The sequence below is a fragment of the Aythya fuligula genome, chromosome 2 (assembly GCF_009819795.1).
Source record: "Aythya fuligula isolate bAytFul2 chromosome 2, bAytFul2.pri, whole genome shotgun sequence".
Taxonomy (NCBI): Eukaryota; Metazoa; Chordata; class Aves; order Anseriformes; family Anatidae; genus Aythya; species Aythya fuligula.
In genome coordinates, this window is record NC_045560.1 from 57,264,734 (window position 1) to 57,290,719 (window position 25,986).

The window sequence follows — 25,986 nt, forward strand, 5'->3', positions numbered from 1 at the left end:
GGGGCTGGTGCCAACGCAGAAATCTTGGGTTTTTTGATCATGGGGCACTTTACTCAGCACCTGGCCTGATGGCCGCAGACGGGTCCCTATCTTTTAGGGGAAAAAGGATCCTGGGCCAGGAACTGGCAGGGCTCATTGAGAGGGCTTTAAACTAGGTAGGAAGGGGGATGGGGCTGAGGCTAGGATTGTTGGGGCTGTGCCAGGGGGAACAATGGCAAGGCTGGAGGATAAGGCAATGGCCCAGCTGAAGTGCATCTACACCAATGCACGCAGCATGGGTAACAAACAGGAGGAGCTGGAAGCCATCGTGCGGCAGGCAGGCTACGACTTGGTCGCCATCACGGAGACGTGGTGGGACCAGTCTCATGACTGGAGTGCTGCAATGCCTGGCTATAAGCTCTATAGAAGGGACAGGCAGCATAGAAGGGGTGGTGGTGTGGCTCTCTATATTAGAGAGTCTTTCGAGGTTGTAGAACTCGAGGTTGGGAATGACAAGGTCGAGTCCCTTTGGGTTAGGATCGGCAGGGAAAACAAGGCTAGTGTCCTGGTCGGGGTCTGTTATAGACCGCCGAACCAGGATGAGGAGACGGATGAGGAATTCTACAGGCAGCTGACAGAGGTTGCAAAATCATCAGCTCTTGTACTCGTGGGGGACTTCAACTTCCCTGACATATCCTGGAAGCACAACACAGCCCTGAGAAAGCAGTCTAGGAGGTTTCTGGAGAGCGTGGAAGATAGCTTCCTGACGCAGCTGGTTAGTGAGCCTACCAGGGGAGGTGCCCCGCTAGACCTTCTCTTCACAAACAGAGAAGGACTGGTGGAGGATGTGATCGTCGGGAGCTGTCTCGGGCAGAGTGACCACGCAATGGTGGAGTTCACTATTCTTGGCGAGGCCAGGAAGGGGACCAGTAAAACCGCTGTATTGGACTTTCGGAGGGCTGACTTTGAGCTGCTCAGGACACTGGTTGGTGGAGTCCCTTGGGAGGCGGTTCTGAAGGGCAGAGGGGTCCAGGAAGGCTGGGCGCTCTTCAAGAGGGAAGTCTTAATGGCGCAGGAACGGTCTGTCCCCACGTGCCCAAAGACGAGCTGGCGGGGAAGAAGACCGGCCTGGCTCAACAGAGAATTGTGGCTTGATCTTAGGAGGAAAAAGAGGGTTTATAAGCTTTGGAAAAGTGGGCAGGCCACTAAGGAGGACTTTAAAGAAGTAGCGAGGCTGTGCAGGGACAAAATTAGGAAGGCCAAAGCTCATCTGGAGCTCAATCTGGCTACTGCCGTTAAAGATAACAAAAAACGTTTCTATAAATACATCAACACAAAAAGGAGGACTAAGGAGAATCTCCATCCTTTACTGGATGCGGGGGGAAACTTAGTTACAAGAGATGAGGAAAAGGCGGAGGTGCTCAATGCCTTCTTTGCCTCAGTCTTTAGCGGCAATACCGGTTGTTCTCTGGATACTCAGTACCCTGAGCTGGTGGAAGGGGATGGGGAGCAGGATGTGGCCCTCACCATCCATGAAGAACTGGTTGGTGACCTGCTACGGCACTTAGATGTGCACAAGTCGATGGGGCCAGATGGGATCCACCCAAGGGTACTGAGGGAACTGGCAGAGGAGCTGGCCAAGCCACTGTCCATCATTTATCAGCAGTCCTGGCTATCGGGGGAGGTCCCAGTTGACTGGCGGCTAGCAAATGTGATGCCCATCTACAAGAAGGGCCGGAGGGCAGACCCGGGAAACTACAGGCCTGTCAGTTTGACCTCAGTGCCAGGAAAGCTCATGGAGCAGATCCTCCTGAGAGTCATCACGCAGCACTTGCAGGGCAAGCAGGCGATCAGGCCCAGTCAGCATGGGTTTATGAAAGAGGCAGGTCATGCCTGACGAACCTGATCTCCTTCTATGACAGAGTGACGCGCTGGGTGGATGAGGGAAAGGCTGTGGATGTGGTCTACCTTGACTTCAGCAAGGCTTTTGACACCGTCTCCCACAGCATTCTCCTCAAGAAACTGGCTGCTCTTGGCTTGGACTGGCGCACGCTTCGTTGGGTTAGAAACTGGCTGGATAGCCGGGCCCAAAGAGTCGTGGTGAATGGAGTCAAGTCCAGTTGGAGGCCAGTCACTAGTGGCATCCCCCAGGGCTCGGTGCTGGGGCCGGTCCTCTTTAATGTCTTCATCAGTGATCTGGATGAGGGCATTGAGTGCACCCTCAGTAAGTTTGCAGATGACACCAAGCTAGGTGCATGTGTCGATCTGCTTGAGGGTAGGAAAGCTCTGCAGGAGGATCTGGATAGGCTGCACCGATGGGCTGAGGTCAACTGCATGAAGTTCAACAAGGCCAAGTGCCGGGTCCTGCACCTGGGGCGCAATAACCCCAAGCAGAGCTACAGGCTGGGAGAGGAATGGTTGGAGAGCTGCCAGGCAGAGAAGGACCTGGGAGTGATGGTGGATAGTCGGCTGAATATGAGCCAGCAGTGTGCTCAGGTGGCCAAGAAGGCCAACGGCATCCTGGCTTGTATCAGGAACAGTGTGACCAGCAGGGCTAGGGAGGTGATCGTCCCCCTGTACTCGGCTCTGGTGAGGCCGCACCTCGAGTACTGTGTTCAGTTTTGGGCCCCTCGCTACAAGAAGGACATCGAGGTGCTTGAGCGGGTGCAGAGAAGGGCGACGAAGCTGGTGAGGGGCCTGGAGAACAAGTCCTACGAGGAGCGGCTGAGGGAGCTGGGCTTGTTCAGCCTGGAGAAAAGGAGGCTCAGGGGCGACCTTATCGCTCTGTATAGGTACCTCAAGGGAGGCTGTAGCGAGGTGGGGGTTGGCCTGTTCTCCCACGTGCCTGGTGACAGGACGAGGGGGAATGGGTTTAAGTTGAGCCAGGGGAGTTTTAGGTTAGATGTTAGGAAGAACTTCTTCACTGAAAGGGTTGTGAGGCACTGGAACAGGCTGCCCAGGGAAGTGGTGGAGTCACCATCCCTGGAAGTCTTCAAAAGACGTTTAGATGTAGAGCTTAGGGATATGGTTTAGTGGAGGGCTGTTAGCGTTAGGTTGGAGGTTGGACTCGATGACCTTGAGGTCTCTTCCAACCTAGAAAATTCTGTGATTCTGTGATATAAAATTGTTTGTGCGGACCCCAAGATGAGGGCTCTTTGGATGACATGCTTTTTATCCAGAAAGTGGTGTTTTCTGTCTGAGAGTGTTTTTAACCCACATAGACAAAAAAGGAAGAGGATTGGAGAGGGGGAGAATTGGGAACAGATAGTGTGTGCAAATGTTTCTGTGATTGCTATTTAGAAATGAGCACTAAATCTATACCTTTACCTGCCTGGCTTTGATATCTGTCAGGTGTTTAGATATCTAAACGCTACCATGTGTGCTCTAAATTCTGCATTGAGAAGTTACAGTACAGTAAACACTGCAGATACACACTGGAGAGCTGGCTCAGGTTCTCTTGAAACCATCACTCCACGACAAAATTTCCATGTTTTTGATGCAACACTTGTGATGACAGCCAGCTCTCCCCTTTCTCCCCTTTCCAACATACAGTTGGAGTTTGGTGGAGGGGTCCCAGACACAGTCTGGACATTAAGACTTAATAGCAAAAGCAGCACATATGTGTGTGGGACCCAGTAAGAATTTCAGCATGTAAGTGCAGATTCTTGCTGCTCGTTAGTGATTTCTGTAGTTAAGTCTCTGCAGTGATGGGTGACTTCTAATACGAGCTGCAGGAAATGTTATTTGCAAACCTGGACTTCTTGCACAAATTTGCTGCCTTGATGTATTTGCTGTTCTTTCTCAGTAGTTAAGATCATTAAGTCTGTGCCAGATGTAGAAGTCTGGGCAGACTCCTGTGATTGTTACAACACCAATTGTAAGTTGTGCTTAGGATCAGCATTTCTTTGGTAAAATTAGTCTAATAAGCTGCAGGTAAAATATCAGTAGGTCAGATGAGCACAACATAGCCGAGGTGTGTATGCAGGATTGCAATACATCTGAAAAGAGACATCCTGCTTCCTAGTCTTCATATGTAACAGCTGGGGGCTAAATTATGAAATAATTGATATAGACTAGATCCTCAGCTACTGGAGGTTAGCTTATTTCTGAACTTTTGGGGAACTACTCCAGCATTAAGCAGTAGCTGAGGACAAGAAAAGATGATACCTTCTGAATGCCTGTGTGATAGCCACTGCTTTTGGTGTGGAAAGGTAGCACCTGGAAATGAGAAGGACTTTAGGGTCTGGCATGATGCTTTGACCAGTGCTAAATTCAGGCGTCTTTTTTTCTCCTAAGGGTCTTTTCTCACCCTTGCACTGGATTCCATGACTGTGCAATTGCTCTTTTATCTTTTCAGATCAGCTGTCCAGAGAGCTGCAGTTGGCACCCTTTTGGTGGTGATGACTAGCTTCTAAAAAGTCCTTGTCTTAGGGGAGCATTTGGAAGCTCTCCTGACTGCAAGGAGGAGCAATCTGATTGCAGCAAATCAAAAGGAAGACGTTAAGATTAGGGTGATTTTTTTACACTCATGGTCACTGTCATTGGGAAAGCAGACAGCCAGCATAGTGATCAGAGTGGCACTACCACAGCTTGAGTTTATTAGGTTTTGTTATATGGAGGTTTGTTCACTAAGGAACAGAAAGAAAAAAAAATAGATCCAGAAAGTCATTGTCAACTAGACATCCTTTTGCATCTACTGAGGTGCAGAGCATAGGTGTGAACTTAGTTATTTAAAAGGTTTAAGCATTTTATAGAAAAAAACAGCGAGAGAGAGCTGACATTTCCTTCGATTAACATATATTATCAATCCTCCAGGCTTTATTCTGTTAGGAAAAATGAAAACACAAATAAAAACCTTGATACAAAAAAAAACATTCCAACGAACCATATTGGTTTGTGATCAAAAGGTAGATTTATTTATAAAAAAGAGTTGCAGTTTTATTTTGTTCTTTAATTCCATCCATGTCAGGTAACTATAAAAGGTTTTGTTTTTTTTTTTTATTCTAACTTAATTAGAGTTTTATCGGAGTCATTTAAATTATAGCTACACTCACCAAAATGATTATTTGAAATAGTTGTAATCTTACTTGAGCGAGAGAAGTGCTTTTCTGTATTGAGAACTATAAACCTGGTGATTGTGCCAACTAAATGACCTATTCTGGTACTTTAACCCTGTAGTCAGTGGCACTGTGAGGGGGGTAGGAAAAGGGTGAAAGTGTCTTGGTTTTCTCTGCCAGCTGCAGAAGCCTTACCCAGTTGGGGTGCTCCAGCTCACAGAAGACAGGGTCACAGATATATTAAACGCTTTTCCACCAGTTCCTTCAGACCTCTTGAGGCCAACCCTTTACCTTTGCAGTTAGAACTAACCCTAAAAGAATTTCTTTTAAACTTTTTGATAAGTTGTTGTCTAAATAACAAGTACTATAATGAACTACAATCACACATTGTATAGATAGACTGTGTAGAAATGGTGGAATGTTCACTTGAATTAGTCTAATGAAAACAAGGATGGTTACTAAGCAAAGGTTACTAAGCTTCAGTTATCGTCCAACTCTCATTTTGTATGCTCATTTATCTTCTGCTCTCTCTCTCTAATTAATGCTTTTGTGCTGGCTGGGCTGGAGGTGCAGTTACCTTTTGAAATGCCCATGATCTGGTGGAATATCATGGTTCTCTGCCACCTCCAGACAAGCTGCAGCAGAGGTCAGCAGCGAAAGGTTTAATAAAACTTCTGCCTCCCAGTGACTTACCAAATTTCAGCCCTACAGAGACGACAGACTTAAAACAGCTGTGTGCAGTTACATGTGTTTTCTCTGTTGCTTGCTGTGTGATTTCACATTCTCTACAAAGATGAAGCAGTATGTCTTGGTCCTCTGTATAGTCCAAGTGTTCTCAGGATCCTCAGTGCGTTGTTTCTTTGTAAAATACTATGTGGCTTATCAGTGTAAGGGCTCAAAACCCAAAGTCATGTTACTATATGTGATGTACTCCACCACATCCACACACGTACGCACACAGTCTAGAGTTTGTTCAATGGTTGCTTTACAGAAAAATAAGAGTTCAGAGCATAAGATACCTTCATTAACCATATGAGAGTCAACTTCACCTATCAGTAGTTATGTTGTCTTGAGTTGTTCTTTCTGGCTTACTCCGTTAAGACTTCATGTCTTCTGAGTAAGTGTTTTTAAATAATCTTTTATGTGGCAATTTACTTTTTATGGCTGATTCTTTCTTCATAGAATCATAGACTATACTGAGCTGGAAGGGACCCACAAGGATCATTGAGTCCAACTCCTGGCACCACATAGGTCTACCCAAAATTTCAGACTTAGACACAGTGCACAGTCCAAGCACTTATTAAACTCCAACAGGCTTGGTGCGGTGACTACGTCCCTCGGGAGCCTGTTCCAGTGTGCAACCACCCTCTCAGTGAAGAGCCTCTTCCTGATGTCTAGCCTAAACCTCCCCTGCCTCAGCTTGACACCATTCCTGCATGTCCTATCACTAGTGACTAAAGAGAATAGATTGGTGCCTTTCCCTCCACTCCCTCTTGTGAGGAAATAATCCTGGTGAGGAAATAATAGAATAAAATGTAGTTCTACATACACTGCTAGCACAGAGATATACTTCTACCTTGATTTGCATTCCTCCTCTCCACTCTAAAAATCAAATTCATCTCCATTTTCCCCCTACAGATCCATCATCACAGAACACCTAAAAGCATCAAAAAGCCACAAAAGTTGTGAAATGATCACTAGCAAATCCTTTAGAACACGACACCACCCCCAACTTACCTGTGTGATACTGGCTATGATACTTGTAAAGCTTCACAAGCACTGGGGAAGGTATCGCAAGGAAGTCTCTCAAAGATGTATTGACAGAATGAACCACAACAGGGAACCACTCACATAAACGACCTAGACCCTGCAAACCTCATTTACGTAATTGTCAAGATGTCTCTTTTCTGGCCAACAAAACAAAACAACAACAACAAAAACAACAAAATTTAACCTATAAAATGATTTGTACATGGAAATCAGAAAGTAAAATGCAGACCTGAACAGGAGAAGCATAATTAAGACATTTGAAAACCTACAGGCTTTTCCTGAAGGGTCAGCATTTGTACCCACTTGGAACAGGTTGCTCAGTGAGGGTATAAATCTCTTCTCATTACACTAGGGAGTCATTGTGTAGGAAGGGCGCTAGAGGGTTTCTGCTGCAACTTTACTCGCAGTTTCAAGCCTTGAAGAAGCAAAGCAACTCAACCTCTCCTGCATAGGTGGTCTTCCCTGTTTTTGGAAGTACTTAAACAGATGCTAAACTCACAGCAGGTACTTAAGGTACTCAGGTGAGAGCAAGTAAATTATCGAAGCGAAGAAATCCCAGTGAACATCTTTCATGTATAACTTTTTTATCGTGTTTAACTTTTAACCCTTCTTACCAGTGTGAATGGATGCTTAGATTTAAAATAGTAGTTGTCAAAACTGACTTAAAATTGTATAATGAGTTTTCAAGCCACAGTAGGTATTATTAGTAAATACCTAGTTAGAGAGAAAAAGGTAACATGCCCATTTCAGAATTAAGAGAAATTATTTATCCTGTCTTGGAGTCTGTTCTTATATTGGAGCAGCAAAATCCAGCTTCGGTGGCACTCCTTGAAGATTCCCAGATCTGACTCCAGCTCCCAGTGCTGCCTTTTTGAGACTGGTATCTAAATCTCAGTTTGTGTAGCTTGTGACTGTCAATGTAAATTTACCATGTCTTAGATACAATCCTATCCCTTTCATTTTTCACATGCTGTCTAAAGTGTTAATGAGCAGTTCACCTTTCTCTAATGTAGTGGCTTGTTTTCCTCAGTTTTTAGGGCAAATTCTGCCATCTATTTCTTTCTCATCTTTATGTGACTCCGAGGTGCTGGTGACAATGTTGCATTCGTGTAAGCTTTATTTTGAGCAATGTATGATTCTGTAAGTAATAAAAAGGAAGTATTTTAGCAGCAGTCTCTAGAAGTACCACATCCTGTGTGTAGTATTCCTTTATTTTTTTCCAAATTACCTGTATGTACCTGAATGTAGGAGGGTGTTCAGCACCATGATGAACAAGTGAGCATTCCTTAAATCTTGGAGCGTCCTTTTATTTTATACTGTATTGATTGCAACTGAAGAACAGTTTCAAATATTGGCAATTAAGAATAAAAATGCAACAGTTGTAGCTATCATTAATACTCTTCTCTGTCACTGAGGGAAAAGTTTCGAAGCAGGGCATTAGCTGCATGATTTTTGTTAATGATAATGGGAACTCGTTGGCTGTCCCCTGCAGAAAATGTTCCCCTGATGTGTGCTTTGCATAGCCGTTAGAGCTGAGGGTAATAAGATCTGCAATTTATTTCAGGTATTTTTTATTATTTGCAAGGTGACACTGCATACCAAGCAAGCATAAATGAATGCGTTATTGCCCTCGTATCTTCACACATTTTTATCTTTTTCTTTAAATCACAGCATTTGCAAATAAAACAATACTTTTATGCTCTTTAACACTAAGCTTTTTAATAAAGTAAGGGGAAAAGAAGCTGTTCTCCAAGGTTTCCAGGTATTAACAAGTAGTTTTAACTGTGAAGCTTCTTGATTGTAGCCCATACACTTGGTAATAATCTATGCAAAGGATTCTGGCAGGGTCACACAAACTTGGTATTTATATATGTCCTTACACGTGCATATACTTGCATTCTTTGTTAAACTTGGGTCTGTAGCATGGTTTCCTCTGTTCTTCTTATTTTTTGTGCTAAATCTGTCGTCTAGATTTATTGTAGTGTACAAAATGTTGTTTGGGAATTACATTTCTGTGTAAGCAATCACATAATGAACATTAGAGATTACTAAGATCTTGAAGATGGAATGGGCTTTGCAGGCTTGTTTGTTTGTCTTGTTTTGTTTTTCAATTCATACAGCAACTAGCATAATGCCTTTGTCAATTGCACCCTAATACAAAAGTTATACAGTGATAAGGGAGACTTTTGGATTGAAATAACTGTGATGTGAACCGTGGAGTCAGGAAAAGCAGGCTAGCTGACTTCAGGGGGGTCTTAACTGGGAAGCAGAGTGTGGAGCTAGGAACTGTGCTTCAGCTAGTTTTTTAATAGCTTACGGAATCCTGCCTGTGATCGGTTTGAGGTGAAACAAAACACAGTGTTTTCAATGACCACTTTGAAAATCATTAATTCTGTTGCTACTTAAGTGTTTGGCTTTTAAGCTTCAGGTGTGACCTTTACTTGCCATAACCTTGCAGGTAATACCAAGAAGACATTTACAGGTTTAATATACATTAACTTTGAATATATCTTGCAGTCTGACATTTCTCCTTTCCTCAAGAACATCCCTCCGTACAGTTACATGGGGCATGTGAGTGTGCTGCTTTGAGACAAAATGTAAATGACATCAACTTGTGCTGTGGCTGTCTCTGGGAGTTAAAAAGAGACTTTGATTTTCACAGCAGTTATCAGGATTCTTCTGACAGATTTAAACAGACTTAACACCCTTCTGACCAGAGCAACCCTCATCCTTTCAGTCAAAACTGACAGTCAGGAGGGCAAGCTGAAAGTGCATCTTAGCAGCCAGAAAATTAGTTTTCAGGGCATTCGTTTTGTTGCTGTTGATAAAATGGTTTAAATATTTATCCTGAAGAAATGCTAAAGTGTTTTACCTTCTGTATTCCCAACTACAAGATGCTTACAAAAGTCAAGGCTGACTTTAGTGACTTTTTTTCATGGTAGATCGGAATCATGTCATCTTCACTGTGTTTTTCTACCTGGAAGTAGCTTAAGTGTGTCTATTATTGCAGGGTAAAAGGCACTGATTTTTAAAATTCATTTTTAGTAGTGGAAAAAAAGTGTGGGAAACCCACTCTGTGCCCTTGAGTGATACAGCTGGGGCATATACAGCTTGTCTGTGTGGGATTGTTTTCTGTGCTGTAACTGAAGGAAGCAAAGGGTACCACAGATAACTGCCTTTAAATGTTCATGTCTCTGATGTTAACATTTGTTTAAAAAAGGTTAATTGCAGACAATTATGTGCTAAAGGAGCTACATCACAAGAAAAGTCAATAGTACTAGGAAACTGTAACTTTGAATTAATGATAGAACTGAACAGAGATGCCAGAGCAATTTATTTAAGGAGTCAGTCCAGTTTTTTTATTATAAAGTAACTGCTGAAGTGTGGCATGTTGTATTTTTTTTTCTTTTGTAACTATATAAAAAGGCATATTTACCACTTCACACTGAATTCTTAAAGTGAATAAAGAAGCAAGTCTTCAGATGTTTAAAATTTAACATGATGTTCATTACTGTTGAATATTTGAAAATAACTCTGCTTATTGAATTAAGCTGTGTCAAGTATATGGTTTTCTTGAAGGCAAAAGGCATGGTTGTGCTTACTTAGCATGAGAACCTCAGAGTTTAAATAGCTTCTATTCATTTCATAATCTGTATCTATGGATAGAGTTGATCACTGTTTTATGGTAGTGGTGACTAAAATTTCATTGGTGTATTATGGCAGATGTGCTACAATTTTTTTTCCTTGCTCTGCAGCCCAGCATCCTGGGAGTTCATAAAACTGTTCATTCAACATTCAGCGTTTGTCCAGTTTAGATGAATGCCCTAGCTGGGGTCTGTCTCAAAACTTATGCTCTTTTTTTTTTTCTTCTCTTTTTTTGTAAGCTAGTTGAACCTTTACAGGTTTCATACTGAAAATTTGCTTACTTTTTTTGTTTGTTTGTTCCTTTTAAAAATGTAACATAACTACTGTGCTATGGAAGTGCCTTCAGGTCCTGAGCTGAAAGCAATCCTGGCCCTTGTAACTTCAAACTCATTTTATATAGGTATTGTATGTCTCAAAAATGGTCTGGAACAAAAAAAAAAAAAGAACAAATAAAAAGGAAGAAGAACGATAAGTGAAGAGAAACAAAACACAGTTTGGTCCAAGACTTTTCAGGTATTTTTGTTGCTCAATACCTGGTGTTATGTTTCTTGATAGCTCTAGAAAAAGTGTAGTAGACTAGGAGGATTTCACAGGAATGTTGTTACACTTTGAGTCCCAGTGGGATTATGGAGTTGACTCAATTCTGATAAATGTCAGTGTAGAGCACCAGAGAATTAATTCAGGTGAGCTAATCATGACCTAATATGAAGACTGCTAATTAATAGCTAATAAGACTGGTAAAACATGGTTATAAAATGTAGTAGACTGCATCATCGGGATTGTTTAGAAATGAAAATTTCAAATGGTACTTTGTAAAGGAATCAAAGACATCTTTTGCCATCTTAGGCCAAAAAAAAGATAACCTCCTCTGTTAAAGGATATGTGCCATATATGTCACTGAGGGAAGTGGTCATCTTAAATACAGTTGTGATACAGAATAAGAATTGTTCATGAATTTGAGGTTAGAGCATGAGTTAGACTGATAAAATAACTGCTTTTAATTCATACTTTAAATAAGGGCTGCTGTTATAAATTTTATGGAGAGACCTTTCTGGTTACCTTTTTTTCTGACATAATTTCTTCTTCTCACATGGTGGTAAGCCTGATAATGGGGTTCTCCAGAGCCTGTTCTCCTGGATTGTTCTGCTTGGAGTAAAACTGGAGTAAATACAAAACTATACCAAAAGAAAACAAGTGAAAACCATTTATTACAAAATATTCTTAAGTTCCTTTTGTATGGGTTCTTGTTGTTGTTTTCTTTTTCAATATATATCTCAATTACTTTCCCTCTGTTTAATCAGCTAGTGCTAACCTCTGAGGCTAGCTAGTCTATGACAGCTCGGCACATAAGGACTTCAGTCCTGTCATTAGCAGCCTTCAGTCCTGTTAATTGCAAAAGAAAATAGCTTTGACAAAATTGTACTCTCCTGAATCAGACACTTTGTCCCACAAAACCTTAAAGGACTAAGTCAAACACAGCATTTGACTCTCAGCTGAATGTTGGCTTGCTTTTATTGGTTTACATAGTCAGTGAGGTACAAAGACCTACAGTCATCCTCTGAAGGTAAAGCTGAAATGTTTTTGAGGCAAATGGTGCAAGCTAAGATTTACTCATGATGGATATTTTTTTTCTGAAACAAGAGTTTCTTTCTAGATTTTTTTGTTTGTTTGTTTCTGTTGTTACTCAAAGGGAGGGGAAGAGAAAAATGCTGTTTTAGAAAAAGGCAATGTTTGATAAGGTGAGGCTTAGACTTTTTGAAATTTTACATTTCCCAGCCAGGATTCCTTATTCTCTGTTAGTCATTTCTGGTTTTGTGGTGGCTACAAGCAAAATACTTACAGAGAGTGTTTTGAAATGGGACATAGTGCAACCTGGCGGAGGTTGCACCCAGTGCAACCAGGAACACTGTCAGAGTACATGAGAGACTCGACAGAGGTTCTCGTTGCTTTTCCTTGTAAAAGTTTAGGTAGAATTTGATCTACCTTTTGTCATGAAAGTGGTTTTAATTTGGATGAGAGCAAAAACTGTGCAGAAGCACTTGATTTAGAGAAGGTGTATTTTTCAGCTAATTCTGCTCCTAGTTCCTCTTGAAGTGCTCGGGAGAAATGATTACTCGAAAGCACTGCAGTCTGTAGTTAATGTAGAGAAAAAATGACAAAGACACTTTTGGATTTATGCACGGCATTTCGTAAGATGAACAATCTTAACATATCAGCTTTTTCATCAGAGCGGATGTGTCATATCCAGTTGGCTTTCCATGGCAGCTTGCTGTTGTTCTTAATTGCCAACCTGCTGGGCTGCATCCGGGGCTCACATCCAGGGGCACCACGGTAATGCCTAGCGCGACTTTAATTTGTTTAAAACTGGAATAAACTAAAGGAAAATAACAAATTGAAAATGATTAGCTGTAGTTTTTAGGCACAGTGTAACCAGTAAATAGGTCATTGGCAAAGGTAAACTGACAGCAATTTTAGTTTTACAAACATGTTTTTTTTTGTCTGTACATTGAGGTGTTCAGCCTTACAATGAAGGAACAAATCTAATTTTCTGTTTAGTTTTTGCTGGTTTTGAACTACCCTGACCTGGGCATATAAAACAGAGCACTGAAGTATTTGCATGTGTTCAAGTTGCTTTCTGTGTCCTCAATAAAACGTGGTACAGAAGGGACTGCCCTCCCCCACCCTGAGTGTGGTAACATCACTTTGGGTGACATTATTTTTGGAACATATCCTTTTATAACAGCCATAATAATAGCAGAGGGCAGTGAATTTGAAATGCAATAGCTGCACATAAACTAAGTCGCAACAACCATGCTTACCAGCTTCTGCTGAAGCAGCTTTTGATTTTCAGAGGAAATGGTAGCCAGGTACCCTGCCTCTCTTTCGAAATCTTAGGATGGAGCCAGAACACAGGAACTCTGTACGTTTTCCTTTGGGGAGTTTGTAGACTCCCCAGTATTTGTTTAACATCGTGTGTTAAAAGCTGCCCCAGTATGCCTTGCCTAATACTTGTAACTTAGTTTGAGCCATAACCTCATTTGCTAATGAATTCTCATGCTCATCATAAAGTATAGTAGCCATGGAGGAGAGGAGCTATGTGTTTCATTTGTTAAAAAACACTGGAGTCTCAGCTTTAATTTCAAAACTCAATTGAGCCTCAGCTATTGAAACACCTGTCTTCATAGCTGCTGCTTGAAACTACAAGAATTGGGCGAGATGGAAAGCTCTATTTTGGGGTATTGTTGTTCTTTTCCTCAGAGTATTCTTAAATTGTTCTTTCTGTAGTGCAGTTGAAGTTTCATTGCACATTTTATAAGAATTTCTGCAGTAAATATTTCTAAGCATTCTACAATTAAAAAAAAAAAAAAAAGCAAACAAATTGAGATAAATATCACAACATTGCATTTTCTATGTTATTTGCAGCAATATTACTTTACAAATGATAGTTGGGATTTTAAATCAATTTTATATATATTTTGTACATCCAAGATATGACTTAAAAATCCCTGAGCATTTGGTTTCCGTGTTCTGGAGAGAGGATTTCTAATAAGCAAAGAAAAGAACAGAAGTGGTTGGCATCAGTAATGACTGAAATACAAATCTTTGGAACAAATGTGGGTACCTTGTTGAATCAGTCATCTAATGTATTAGCAATCCTGTGTTCTTTTTAGCACAGGAATAAAAGAAGGAAAGAAAGGAAGAAAATGAACATCATTCATAGTGGATTGGAGCATATCACAGTGGCAAAACAGACTAATCCTACTTTACTTATTCATCAGATTTTTAATGCAGTAAGTCACCAGGAGAATAAGAACCGCATTGAATACATTTCCTTGTGACAAGTGATTAGCAAACTTCAAAAACTTTGTATAGGTAGAAAAACGTACCACATTCTCGCATGCTAAATTGAACAAGCTAGTTACAGTACTCTGACAGCCCACAAAAGCTCTTAATGTTTATCGTGTTCTGAAACTGAAGGTGACCAATTTAGGGCCTTTGATTAAAAACATAGATTTTTTGCAACAGAAGACCCCTGTATACCATCTTTCAGGGCTCTGCAGTCTCACTTAAGCCATTGTTATTATTTGCCTGTGACTTCAGGCTGCAATATTTGGAATTGCTGCATGAAACCGGATACGCTGCATCGAATTCAACTTGTTCAGTGATTTTTAATAAATAAATAAATAAATAGGAGGAATGAAAGGAAAAAGGGGAGAAGTGCCTCATTTGTGACCTCTCAGCTATTCAGAAGCTATCATTGTCATCTGACAAATGATACCTGCCAAGGCTTATGTACAGCACAAAGATCATCTTTTTCAAATAGTTTGCTGTGTGATATGCTTGAAAGATATTTGAGGGGACAAGTTCTCTTCCTAGAAACATGCAGATACAAGTCTTGCCTTACTGACCTGGGGAGCTGTGTAAACATCTAAAGGATGCGTAGCTCCCTCAGCAAAGAAGGGACAGTTTTCGTTTGCCTGTTACCTTACTTTGTGTCAACTTGCATTTTAACATGCTTTTAACTGTCTCCTGTTCCTTTGAGAGATTAATGCTTGTACTCTTTAGCACTCTTGAGGGGAAAAAAAAAAAAGTAGTAAGTTGGATTAATTTTTCATTTTGTTGCTTACCTTTCAGCTTCTTGCCTGATTACATCAGTGGTGACTTTGATTCCATTCAGCCTGAAGTCAAGGAGTACTACAAGGCCAAGGTAAATTAATATCCCTTTGATGTGTTTGTGTGTTAGACCGTTGTAAAATCCAACCCATTACTGCCTCCATTGGTTATTAGGTGTTTTTACAAGCCCCTTGGCTTCTTTGAGGCTTCAGGTGTAAGGCATCTTACGGGCTTAGAAGTGGTGTTCTGCCTGGCACTGTAGCAATGCTTGAAGTCAATATGTGAGCTGCCTGACTGCTGAGTAAGATGTGGTTTCATAGCACCATCTCAAGAAAAAGAAGGTATGTTGCTGGAGATTTTAGTAACAAGAAACGATGATAAAACTTCCTGAAAAATCTGAGACTTTTTGCTCTGTGAGATACAGAACAATGAAGATTAACCTCCCAAGATTCACGTATGGCTAGCACCCAGAAAAACTCCCAAGAACATTTCTCTCTGTGATTTTTGCATGATACAGCTTTACCTTTTTAGCAGGAAGCTGCAGATGGAAACATCTGTCTCTTTCATCACCCACCAAAGTATTGAATTATGTCCTCACTACTTCTGTGCTTCACTAGTGGAGTGCCCTCCTTAATGTGTGTTTGGTTTTTTTTTTGACAAATTTCTGTGTCCATTAATTTATTCTTAATGTAGCCAACATATTTCCAGTGAGCAACATAAATGTAGGTTCATTTTTCTTAGGTCTTAATGCTCATTGTTGGCTACATTCCTACCATATTTTAAAGTTCTTTTTTTAGCTTATTGTTCTGCATTTGACAGTTCACCCACCTGCCTGTATAGGCTTTTGTGCTGAGCACTGTGCTTTACCCTCATGCCTTGGACAGCAGGTTTCTGCAAATTCAGAGTTTGCCTCAGTGTGTCAGCTTACATTTGCAGCAGGCTGCACTTGGAAGAGCAGTAAGTATTTGATCCTCAGGAGATAGTAGACTTTGAGGTCTGTGATATGTCTACTGGTGATTCAACGTGTGAGGCTCTAATTTGCCTAAAATCTCCCCTGGTGGACTTATGATCAAATAGGAAAAAAATGATTTCATACTGTGAGGGGAGGGCTGTAGGAGTGTGTAGGACTTGATTCCAGTACCCCAGGGAGCACCATATTTTTTCCTATATTCTGCCTCATTTGTTAGAAGGCAAAAGTGTATGATGGCAGTCTACCTTGGGAGACCAGCACAAGAAAAATGTAAAGGAATCCTTGGGCTACAACTTGTGAAGTGAAAATAAAAAAGCTTCAGATTAATGCTGTTCATTGTAGAGTGGAAATTCATGATCTGTGAATAATTTCTGTGAGAAATTGCAAAATGCACTGCTCTGTTTGTCACAGACTGGTACTAAAGCTTATATCAACTGCATGTTGGTGAGTAGGTTAAAGCTACCAAAGAATGCAGGTTAAGGATTGCTCAACAGATAGAGTGAGAGAGAGGGGAGATGAAAGGGATATGAGAGAGGAGAATGCAGTCAGATATTGAAAGGGATAAGCTAAACTGAACTGGTATTACAATTTTTCACAGGGTCTACTTTTCTGGATGTTACATCCCAACTGTCAGCTCCATTGTAGTTGAGTCTTGATGTGCAGTTTGCATTTTGTCTATGAACCATTTTGTCTATGACCTCCAAGATCACCGAGTCCAACTTCTGATCTAACAAGTCCTCCACTGAACCGTATCACTAAGCTCTACATCTAAATGTCTTTTAAAGACCTCCAGGAATGGTGACTCAGCCACTTCCCTGGGCAGCCCATTCCAATGCCTAACAACCCTTTTGGTAAAGTTCTTCCTAATATCCAACCTAAACCTCCCCTGGCGCAACTTTAACCCATTCCACCTTGTCCTGTTGCCAGGCACATGGGAGAATAGACCAACCCCCACCTCTCTACAGCCTCCTTTAAGGTACCTAGAGTGATAAGGTCACCCCTGTGCCTCCTCTTTTCCAGACCGAATAATCCCAACTCCCTCAGCCACTCCTCATAAGACTTGTTCTCCAGACCCCTCACCAGCTTTGTTGCCTTTCTCTGGACTCACTCAAACACCTTCATATCCTTCTTGTAGTGAGGGGCTCAAATATAACGAAATGTAGAATTAGGAGAGATGGGGAGATGGTTTTGCTTTTGTTTGGTTTTGTTTGTTTGGTTTTGTTTGTTTGTTTTCTTGTAAAGTATCTTGTCCAGTAAAAGCAGGTTTGGTAGTCCAGGCAATTTCCAAAGTTCAGTTGTGTTGGTGACCCAGGAATAGGTGAGGTCTGCTTAAAACTGGCAGTGACAGAACTTTGCATGATTAGCTCAGCATAATGTCATTCATTCCAGAGAAGTACGTCATTATGTGAGTTAGGGTTTCCTTCTGTGTTGTCCTTCCTCCCTTACTGAAGCACTCCCTGACTCACATGCAGATTTCACCAAGAGACGGGGCGAGATGATACCATTAGTTAGTATAACTATGTTGTTTCAAGCATTCTCTTATCAATTGTTCATGATTATGAATGGGAAGATGGGAGAAGTGTTGTAGCAAAGCTTAGACAAATATGATGTGGCAGTTTTCAGTGGTCAACTGGATGAGACTCCACAGAATTCCTGCCTGTCTACCAGCTGATCAGTATTTCCCAGTACAAAATAAAGCCCTGTCTCTTGCTAGCTTTTTGATATTCATGCTCCATGGCTTCAACATTAGAATATTTCTACAGACTTCCCATTCCACAGGATTGCTTCCAAATACCCCTTCTCAAATTGAAAGCCAGAACCATTCTTAGCACATAGAATTACCTGAAAGCACATACATTCATCACAAAATATCACTCAGGTTTCATTTGCCCATGTTGTTACCAACAATTTCATGAGCCAGGTGTTTATGAAGTTGAGCATGTTACTTTTGGACAATAAAATATTTTATTTTTCTCTTGAAATGTGTGTCTGGGTAAGCTTCTTCAAGTAGTTAGGTCTTCACCAAATAACAAGAATAATCTATTGGCACTGCTAATGCTTCTGCTCACATTTTCTGCTCCCAGCCACCTTTCCTGTTCCACCAGGTAGCAGGCTGTCCTGCCTGTTCTTGATACACCTGTCTTGAGTTTTCCCTTTCAAATGCACCTGTCTTGAGCTGCTGCCAGACCGGGGTTATTAACAACTTGCACCATAGCTAGAGCATTGGCTTCATCAAAATTCATGCTGTGACATAGATTTTCATCTCTTTGTGCCCCTGTTTTTTTTTTGCATATATACCTAGTGTAACTTATATTCAAATGTTACACAAAGGAAAAAGGTGGGAGGTAGGGCACACAGGGAAGGGAAAACTCCTTTGCACAAGTATAACTGAACGATTCATTATGGCCAGCACAAATGAGCTTAGAGAGAGAGGGAGGAGCTCTCACACTTGGAGCAGTTCATGGAGCGTATGCATGGAGTGAATATCAAGGAAAGTGAACCAAGCAGCAAGTACCGAGAGGTATTCACCCTTTGCACTCCCATCTGCCTTTTAGTATGATGTGCAGCGAAAAGTCACACAAACTTTTCTGTCACTAAAGTCTGACTTGAATGCTGTAGATTCAACTGCCAGATGAAGGGCAGGTGGTGCTGAAAGTTCATTTGGTATTTCAATTGCAGTGGTTAAATTTATACCAGGAATTAAAATACTATTTTTTCTCTTTGTTTCTGAAGCTGAAAGTATGTTTCCCTTCATTTTATTGTAAAGATGCTGTATAGTTATGTTGAGTTTTACATACACAAAGGAGTGCCAGTAGCCATTTTTTGTTGCTGTTGTTTGTTTTCGTTTCTGTTTTTGTGTGTGTGTTTTTGTTTTTTTTTTTAAACTATGCTTATCGACAGAAATTAATACATCATGACTTCTTCTATCACAGAATCTCCTGATTTGTAAGGGACCCACAATGATCATTGGGTCCAACTCCTGGCTCAACACAGGATCACCCGAAAAAACAGACCATGTGTCTGAGAGCGCTGTCCAAATGCTTCTTGAACTCCAGCAGGCTCGGTGCTCTGACCACTGCCCTGGGGAGCCTGTCCCAGTGCCCGACCACCCTCTGGGTGCAGACCCTTTCCCTAACCCCCAGCCTGACCCTCCCCTGTCCCAGCTCCATGCCGTTCCCTCAGGTCCTGTTGCTGTCCCCAGAGAGCAGAGCTCAGCGCCTGCCCCTCCGCTCCCCCCGTGAGGGAGCTGCAGGCCGCCATGAGGCCTCTCCTCAGCCTGCTCTGCTTGGGGCTGAACAAACCAAGGGACTGCTCTTCATATGTCTTGCTGTCTATCTGGATATAACAAACCAATGTTTAAGAGATGTTACTTTTTCATATTAAAAGTTATAGATGTTAATTATTGAGTTATATTCACTTACAAGTGGTTGTGTCAAAGACAGCCTCACATAGTGCTGTGTAGGAAAGGGGAGTATTAAATTCTGTGTGTGAAACTAATTAGGGTTCTTTAAAGTAGATGTACGTTTCTTTAAGCAGATGTATCACTGTGGTAAAGCAATTACAGGTCTGACTCCTCCATCACACCAGCTTCATGCCAGGATGCTGCTCCTAGACTCAGAGGTTTTCTACCTCTTTTAAGTGATGAAAGCAAGAGCAGATATTTGGCATTACAGAAAACATGACATACAGATTACCAAAGCCAAAGGGTTTTACTGGAAGTGATATCTTCAAGCCAATTCCTCTGATGTTTTTGGTTGAGCAAGGATTACATGACAGTGTTTCTATTTTCCCTTAAGAAGGATTATCGCCATTGTGTCAGGGAACCTCATTTAAATAAAGTCCATAAAATGGATTTATTTGCTTCACGTTTATCTCTGTTAGGTGTGGCATGTCGTAGTTAGTAAAGAGATCTGAAGGCAAAACTGCTGTTTTTTTTTTTTTTCAGTTATGTTGGAAAGTAATTGTATAATAGACTGTTACAAGTGGGATGTGTAAGTAATGATTTAGGCTCTTCATGCTTTTGGGAAAGAATGTGTCACAGGTTATTCAGCTTTACTTTTTATTCTCTGCAGCCTTTCTTTTGCATCATTAGCTTGTCAAGTGAGTATTAATAGTCTTTTACCCTTTACATTAAAAAATAACTGATTATGTTTCCCATGTTTTAAAGAGTTAAATCATTAAAACTGGGTAAAACCACTCCTCAACTGGAAATGGAATATTGTGTTTAAATTCCTCTTTTTAAATCACAGTGCACTATAACTGAAGGATGAAAAACAACAATTTAATATTCTGTTTATTCTGTCAATGTTAAAACAGACATAGAGAAGTGTCTTTGTACTTCATGGATAAATATGTGTATTCATATGATCCTGTAATAGATGCATTGGCAGTCTTTTTACAGTCTGAAGTGCATGAGAAATGACACTGCACAAAGCAGAGAGGACGTGGTGATATTTCTGTCACTGCAGTCTCATCTGCTTTAGCTGGATGTTTCTATTATTGAAACCTTTTAAGCATCACTTTGAAGATAAAACAGCCATTTGTATTGTTATGCCTCAAACAAGACTCAGTTTTTGAAGTTTTTGAGACCAAAGACATTATCTAAAATTATACTAAATCTGTACTGATGCCTAGAAACAGAAGGTTGAATGCAGTGCCCTTTGGAATCCAGATTATGCAGTTTAGTAAGAATCCAGTTCAGCTTTTCTACTAAGCAAACTGTATATGCTTTAGAAGCACATAGACTTCTGTAGATGTTGTAGGCACTGCTTCAGATGTGTAATTAAATGCTGTCAATTTATTTACAATTCTGTTTTTTCCTATTCTCTTTTCTTTTTAAACCTCATAGAGCTGCTTATTTTTACAGGCTGTTCTGTAGCTGTAGCACTTTTCCTTTCCTTTTTCTATTACACTTTCAGGGTTAATGGTTATCAGGGTTGTAGAAATGCTTAATAGATATGTTGTGAACATTGCCTTTCTGTTTTATGATGATGCATCTATAATTAGATCAATGAAACGTGTTTGTGTGGCAGTGCTTGTACATCTCTCTAACTTCTACACTGTCTTGCTGAACTGCATGTAGTAGTGTCATATTCCTTGCTTGCTTTCTGAGGCTAAAATTTTTATTAATTTTGGAAAATCATAGTGTTAATTGATCTCTCTCAGTTATATGATTTAAATTCAAATGCATAAAAAATAATGATTTTTTCTGTGTCTATTTTAATTTATCTTTTATCCCTGCATTTTAAATGTTTTCTAAAATGAAATTTTAATACAGGATGGAACTTTTAATATTGAGAAATTTGACTCAAAGCATTTTTGTTACATTGAACAGTTTTCTAAGAAATCATGTTTCATTTTAGAACCTGATTAATTTGTGAGAGGTTTTATACCTTCAGGAGAAGCTGTAAAAATTGTGCGGGTGGATCTGAAACAGTTCTGTCTTGCTGTTGAATGGGCTATGCCTATCTGACAATCACCACTTCAGCTTTCAAGCAATCCCTGCTTTTATATATCCTGTTGAAGACATCTCTGACATAATTATAAAAAGCGCTGAGTATAAAAACTCCTCATGGAGCTTCTAACATGTTGAGGGTATCCAATGCCACCTGGACTTTATTTCAAGCATCTCCAGTTGTGAACCTTAGTTCTAAGTTGCTGAAAAGCTCTTTTTGACGGTCTGGTCCCATAGGCTTTGCTCTGGTGAGTGAGACTAACAGACTGGTCTAGCAAAATAGGACCTGTCACACACACACACACACGATCTTCTCAATCGTTTTCCACTTTTAGTCGCAGTGCTACAGGCACTGTGGTTTGTGGTGGGGAAGTGTTCTTGCTGCACTCCCCCATCTCCAGATTAACTGTATAGATGCAGCACCCCTGCTGACTGCAGTTATTCCTCATAATGCTGTCCTCTCGCTTCCCGAGGAACCTCATATCCCATCCCACTTCTTATCTCCAACATGCAGTGAAGAAACCAGCGTTTAGAGAGTTTGCACAATGTGGAGTTTTCCCTCAAAAACAGTTCTATGTTACTGTATGGTCAGGAGAAAGGCAGTAGAAAAGCCTCAGTTGGCACATGAGAAAATTACAGTTCCCTTCCATCATAGCCTTGTCACCTGCATGACAGCACTTTCCAAACCACAGGCACAAGCTCTTCTGCAATTTATTTGAGAGTTATTAACTTCTAAGCTTTTAGAAGGAATTAGCTACCTGTCAGCTCACTGAAACACAGCTGCCAGCTAACTCCAACAATGACAAAACACACCTAGCTTACTGAAAAATGAGTGGTCTGTATAGCCAAGTTATATGTTGTATTTATTTTTTCTAATGTTCTTCTGATATTAATTGAAAGAGCCTTAGTGTCTTAATTCAGATACAGGTTCATCAGGTTAAAAAGATTTATAGGGCTGTGATGATCCTATTATTAATAGTTCAGATTGTATATGGGGTTTAAGATTTTGGACTAGACATTTTCTGTATGTCTTTGTCATGTAATTATTCAGCAGAGCTATCATAAAATGGTCTCCTTCTTGAATAATATTTCAGAGGTCTTGTCAAGATCGCATTTTCAAGCGAGTTGTGTGGGTGATTTGGGTTATGTGGATTTTTTATTCATGCCAAACGAAAGTAATATCATAATGTTACAGAAATGTCATAAATCTGTAGGAGATGCAGAGCTCAGTGGCACTTCATAAAGGTGAACATGACAGACAGTCACACTAGGTGAGACCAGAGGGTCATTCACCAGCGTCTGGTCTTGGCTGTGCCAGTATGGGATACTTTTGAAAACATATATCTGCACAGTGATGCTGCTTTGATACACTTTTTCACCTTCCAGTAATATATGGCTCAAAGATTTCCTAAGTCAGAGAGGCATCTTAGTAGTTAATAGCTTCATAATGTTTGCCTTCCAAATTACACACTTTTCTTCAAACTGAGAAGACTGAAGGAATACATAAAAAGTTGTGGCAATGCATTTGCCAGTTTAAGTGTTTATAGACAATGTCACCTAGATTTTTTTTTTTTTTGGTTTTGAGTTTGACTTTTGTTAGTCAAGTTTGATTCTGCTTTTTTTTTTATATATATATATTATGGTAAAGAGCAGATGAACATGTTTTATCCACCTTTATCTCTCCTGTTCTGTTGGTATTTGTGTGATTGTGCTGAGCGTTCCTGTAGGTATGTAGGTGTGTGTGCACAGCTAAACCACTGTGGCATTACATAGACTGGCCGGAAATTTTGTTCAGCCTGTGTTCTGTCCTGCTGAGCTAATACAAGTACAGTTACATGCTGGCAAGTCCTGTTGAAATGGATCTTCTGTAAAGCAAAGGATTTCAGGACTCAATGCTTGCATTGTGCTGTTCGTGCATGCTGGGTAAAAACAAAACCAAGAAAAATCTTTGTTCAATTCTTAATTTCAATTTTTACAATTCCACCAAGATAGCAGTTTACAGAAAATAATACACCTGTTTAAATACAAATGAGATTTGTGAAAGAAACAAATTCAGTGTTACAGTCTTACATTTTTTTAAATAAAGTGTGTTCTTTGTGTTAGCACCTAGTTTTGTATATAAACCCTTTTGGACCTGAATAAACAGTTAAATCCTACTTGTTTTGTAAGGTCAAACTAATACTGCTGAGATTCAGCTATTTAGGAGGTCATGAGAGCCACTGTGTATTTGTAGTAGCACCTGAGTTAGATCTTAATTTATCCAGTATGACTGAGAATGCAGTGTGACCAAATTCTCTCTCTCCCTCTCTCTCTCTCTTTTTTTTTTTTTTTTCTTTTTAAGTGCTACAGAGTTAGCTTGTGTGTCTTTTGCTTCAGAGCTAAATACCAGTTTGCAAGTTACAAGTTGTTTTCTTTGTTCTCACAAGTGCTGTAGCTGAAGCTCAAGTGCCTGACAGTAGAATACATAAGAAAACAATGCATCGTGTAACAAAAATGATGCTGGTGGTATTTTAGTCTTGCATCCAATTTCATTTTCATACCGTGTTGCAGTATGAGATTTATTTCTCCTTCATATTGGCTAAGGCCTGAGAAGGGGAAAGGATAGAACCTATATTGCATTAGACGTTTGAGTTACCTCCAAGAATCTTAAAAACATTAATCAGGTGTTAATCTCTGAAAGAGCTCATTACTCTTATCTGTCAGTCTGTGATGGAGAAAATAAGAGAAAAGATAAAAAACAACCAAAAAAAAAGTATTGAATTAGCTTTATTTCCTGTGCATAGGAAAAAAAAAAAAAAAAAAAAAAAAAAGGTGTTTTAAACAATGACAGCTTGATCTGGAGAAGGAAATTGAACAGAGCTATTTTGTTATTAAGCCTCTTCAGACAAAAGAGACAGCTTTAATGTGGTATTAGCAGTTGAGAACTCAGATGATAGGCCTTTTTAGATGTAAGTAGGATTTTAACATCCATTTTTTTCTTTCTAGAGATTTTAAGATTAAATTGTTCCTGGAGTGCAAAGCTCAGTGTCCCATGCCTGTGGACTGCTAATTAGAACAGTTTCCAAAAATGGTGCAGAACCAAGAACCTTGCAGCTCATCAAATGTTGCTGCAAACTCCGAGTTCAGCCCAAATGCTCCGTGGGATTTGTAAGCTTGATTCTGTTGCAGGGGAGCCCATTACCTGGCAAAAGCACAGCAACACATATGTGGTCATTAGCCAAGGAAAGGATTCCCAAAATCCTGGTGCCACAATTCTTAAGCATTTTAAGAAGCTTGGCATCCTCTGCAAATGTTTCTGTTGTGCATCTTGTCAAAGAACAGGTAGCTCTCATTTCAGAAGGTGAGGAGTGAGAGAACATAAAGTCTGTTGCTTATTTTGAAGTAGGAAGGTTTGCTGGTAGGCTGGAGAAAAGGATGAGAAGGATATCTTCTAATGTGATTTTAGGGACCTGTAGCAAGCATTTTGGTGAGTGCATTCCCCTGCTTTAAAAGAGATGCGTAGACTATGCAGAGTCATTCTCCCTAGCCCCCAAAATCAAGAGAGAGATTTGCCAAGGTTGCCATAAACCTCTCTTCTTCATCTTTGACACAGCCTTGAACATAAAAGGCACAATAGATTGGGAGACATGGTTCAGGGCTGCTATGTATTTACCATAAATTGCCCTCATGGTGCTTACGCTTCACTTAGTGCAATACAATTACAAAACCTCAAGGATGATAATCCAGACACAAGAAGGTTGTTTCGTCTGTTTGTGTTCACGCAGATAAATGAGTGCTATACAAGCTTCTAAAAGAACAAGACAGATAAAATGATGATTGTTGTTAAGGTAGAGAAGATAAAAGGCTTTTGTTGCTTGTCAGTGAAACAAAGGATTAGCTAAGGCTGCCAAATTTGAACTTGCTTTTCTTCATTAATTAACCATGGAAGTGTAAGGTTATTTTGAGTTTTGACATGGACCAAAGCAGAGGTAGAGTGCAGCAGGAAAGTATATGTGCAGATTTTGGAGCAGTTATTTTTCCTTACTGGATTTTGATTTAGTCAAAAAATTGCAAATTACAACACTTGTTTTTTAAAGCTGCACTGAGAAATGGTTTAGGATGATAAAAGTTGCATTTACATATACCAGGAGGAAATTTTATTTGAAATTGAGGGGAAGAGAGGAATGAAAGAAACAAAGTTCTGATTGTCTTAAATACAAACGGGTGGGGAAAGCTCTGCAAATTGGAATATTTCTCCTACTTATCTTTCTCATCTATTCTTCTCTTATTTTTCTGTCTTGTATTTCCTGAGTCTAATATTCTTCAGCAGCAAGAACCCATTCGTGCTGTTTTTGCAGCCATCACTAAGCATTTGAAGCTCTGGTTTTCAGTTTCAATTCTGCTGTATTCCTTGAGCGTGCTTAGCAGACCCCAGCAAAGAGGGGTTGGATCAAGGTTTGATAAGCTGACTCTGCTGGAAACTTGGCTGAAATCCAGCAAGTCTCAGGACCAGTGTG

The 25,986-nt window shown here is 40.4% G+C and overlaps 1 protein-coding gene across 3 annotated transcripts in view; it reads left to right on the plus strand.

The window, feature by feature from the left end:
• TPK1 (thiamin pyrophosphokinase 1) overlaps positions 1-25,986 on the plus strand; it is a 323,634-nt gene that overhangs the window by 143,776 nt on the left and 153,872 nt on the right. For all 3 annotated transcript variants that reach the window (XM_032182791.1, XM_032182789.1, XM_032182790.1), the window contains one exon: positions 15,087-15,159. In XM_032182791.1, coding sequence (XP_032038682.1) covers positions 15,087-15,159 — 73 coding nt within the window. The remainder of the gene's footprint in view (positions 1-15,086; positions 15,160-25,986) is intronic.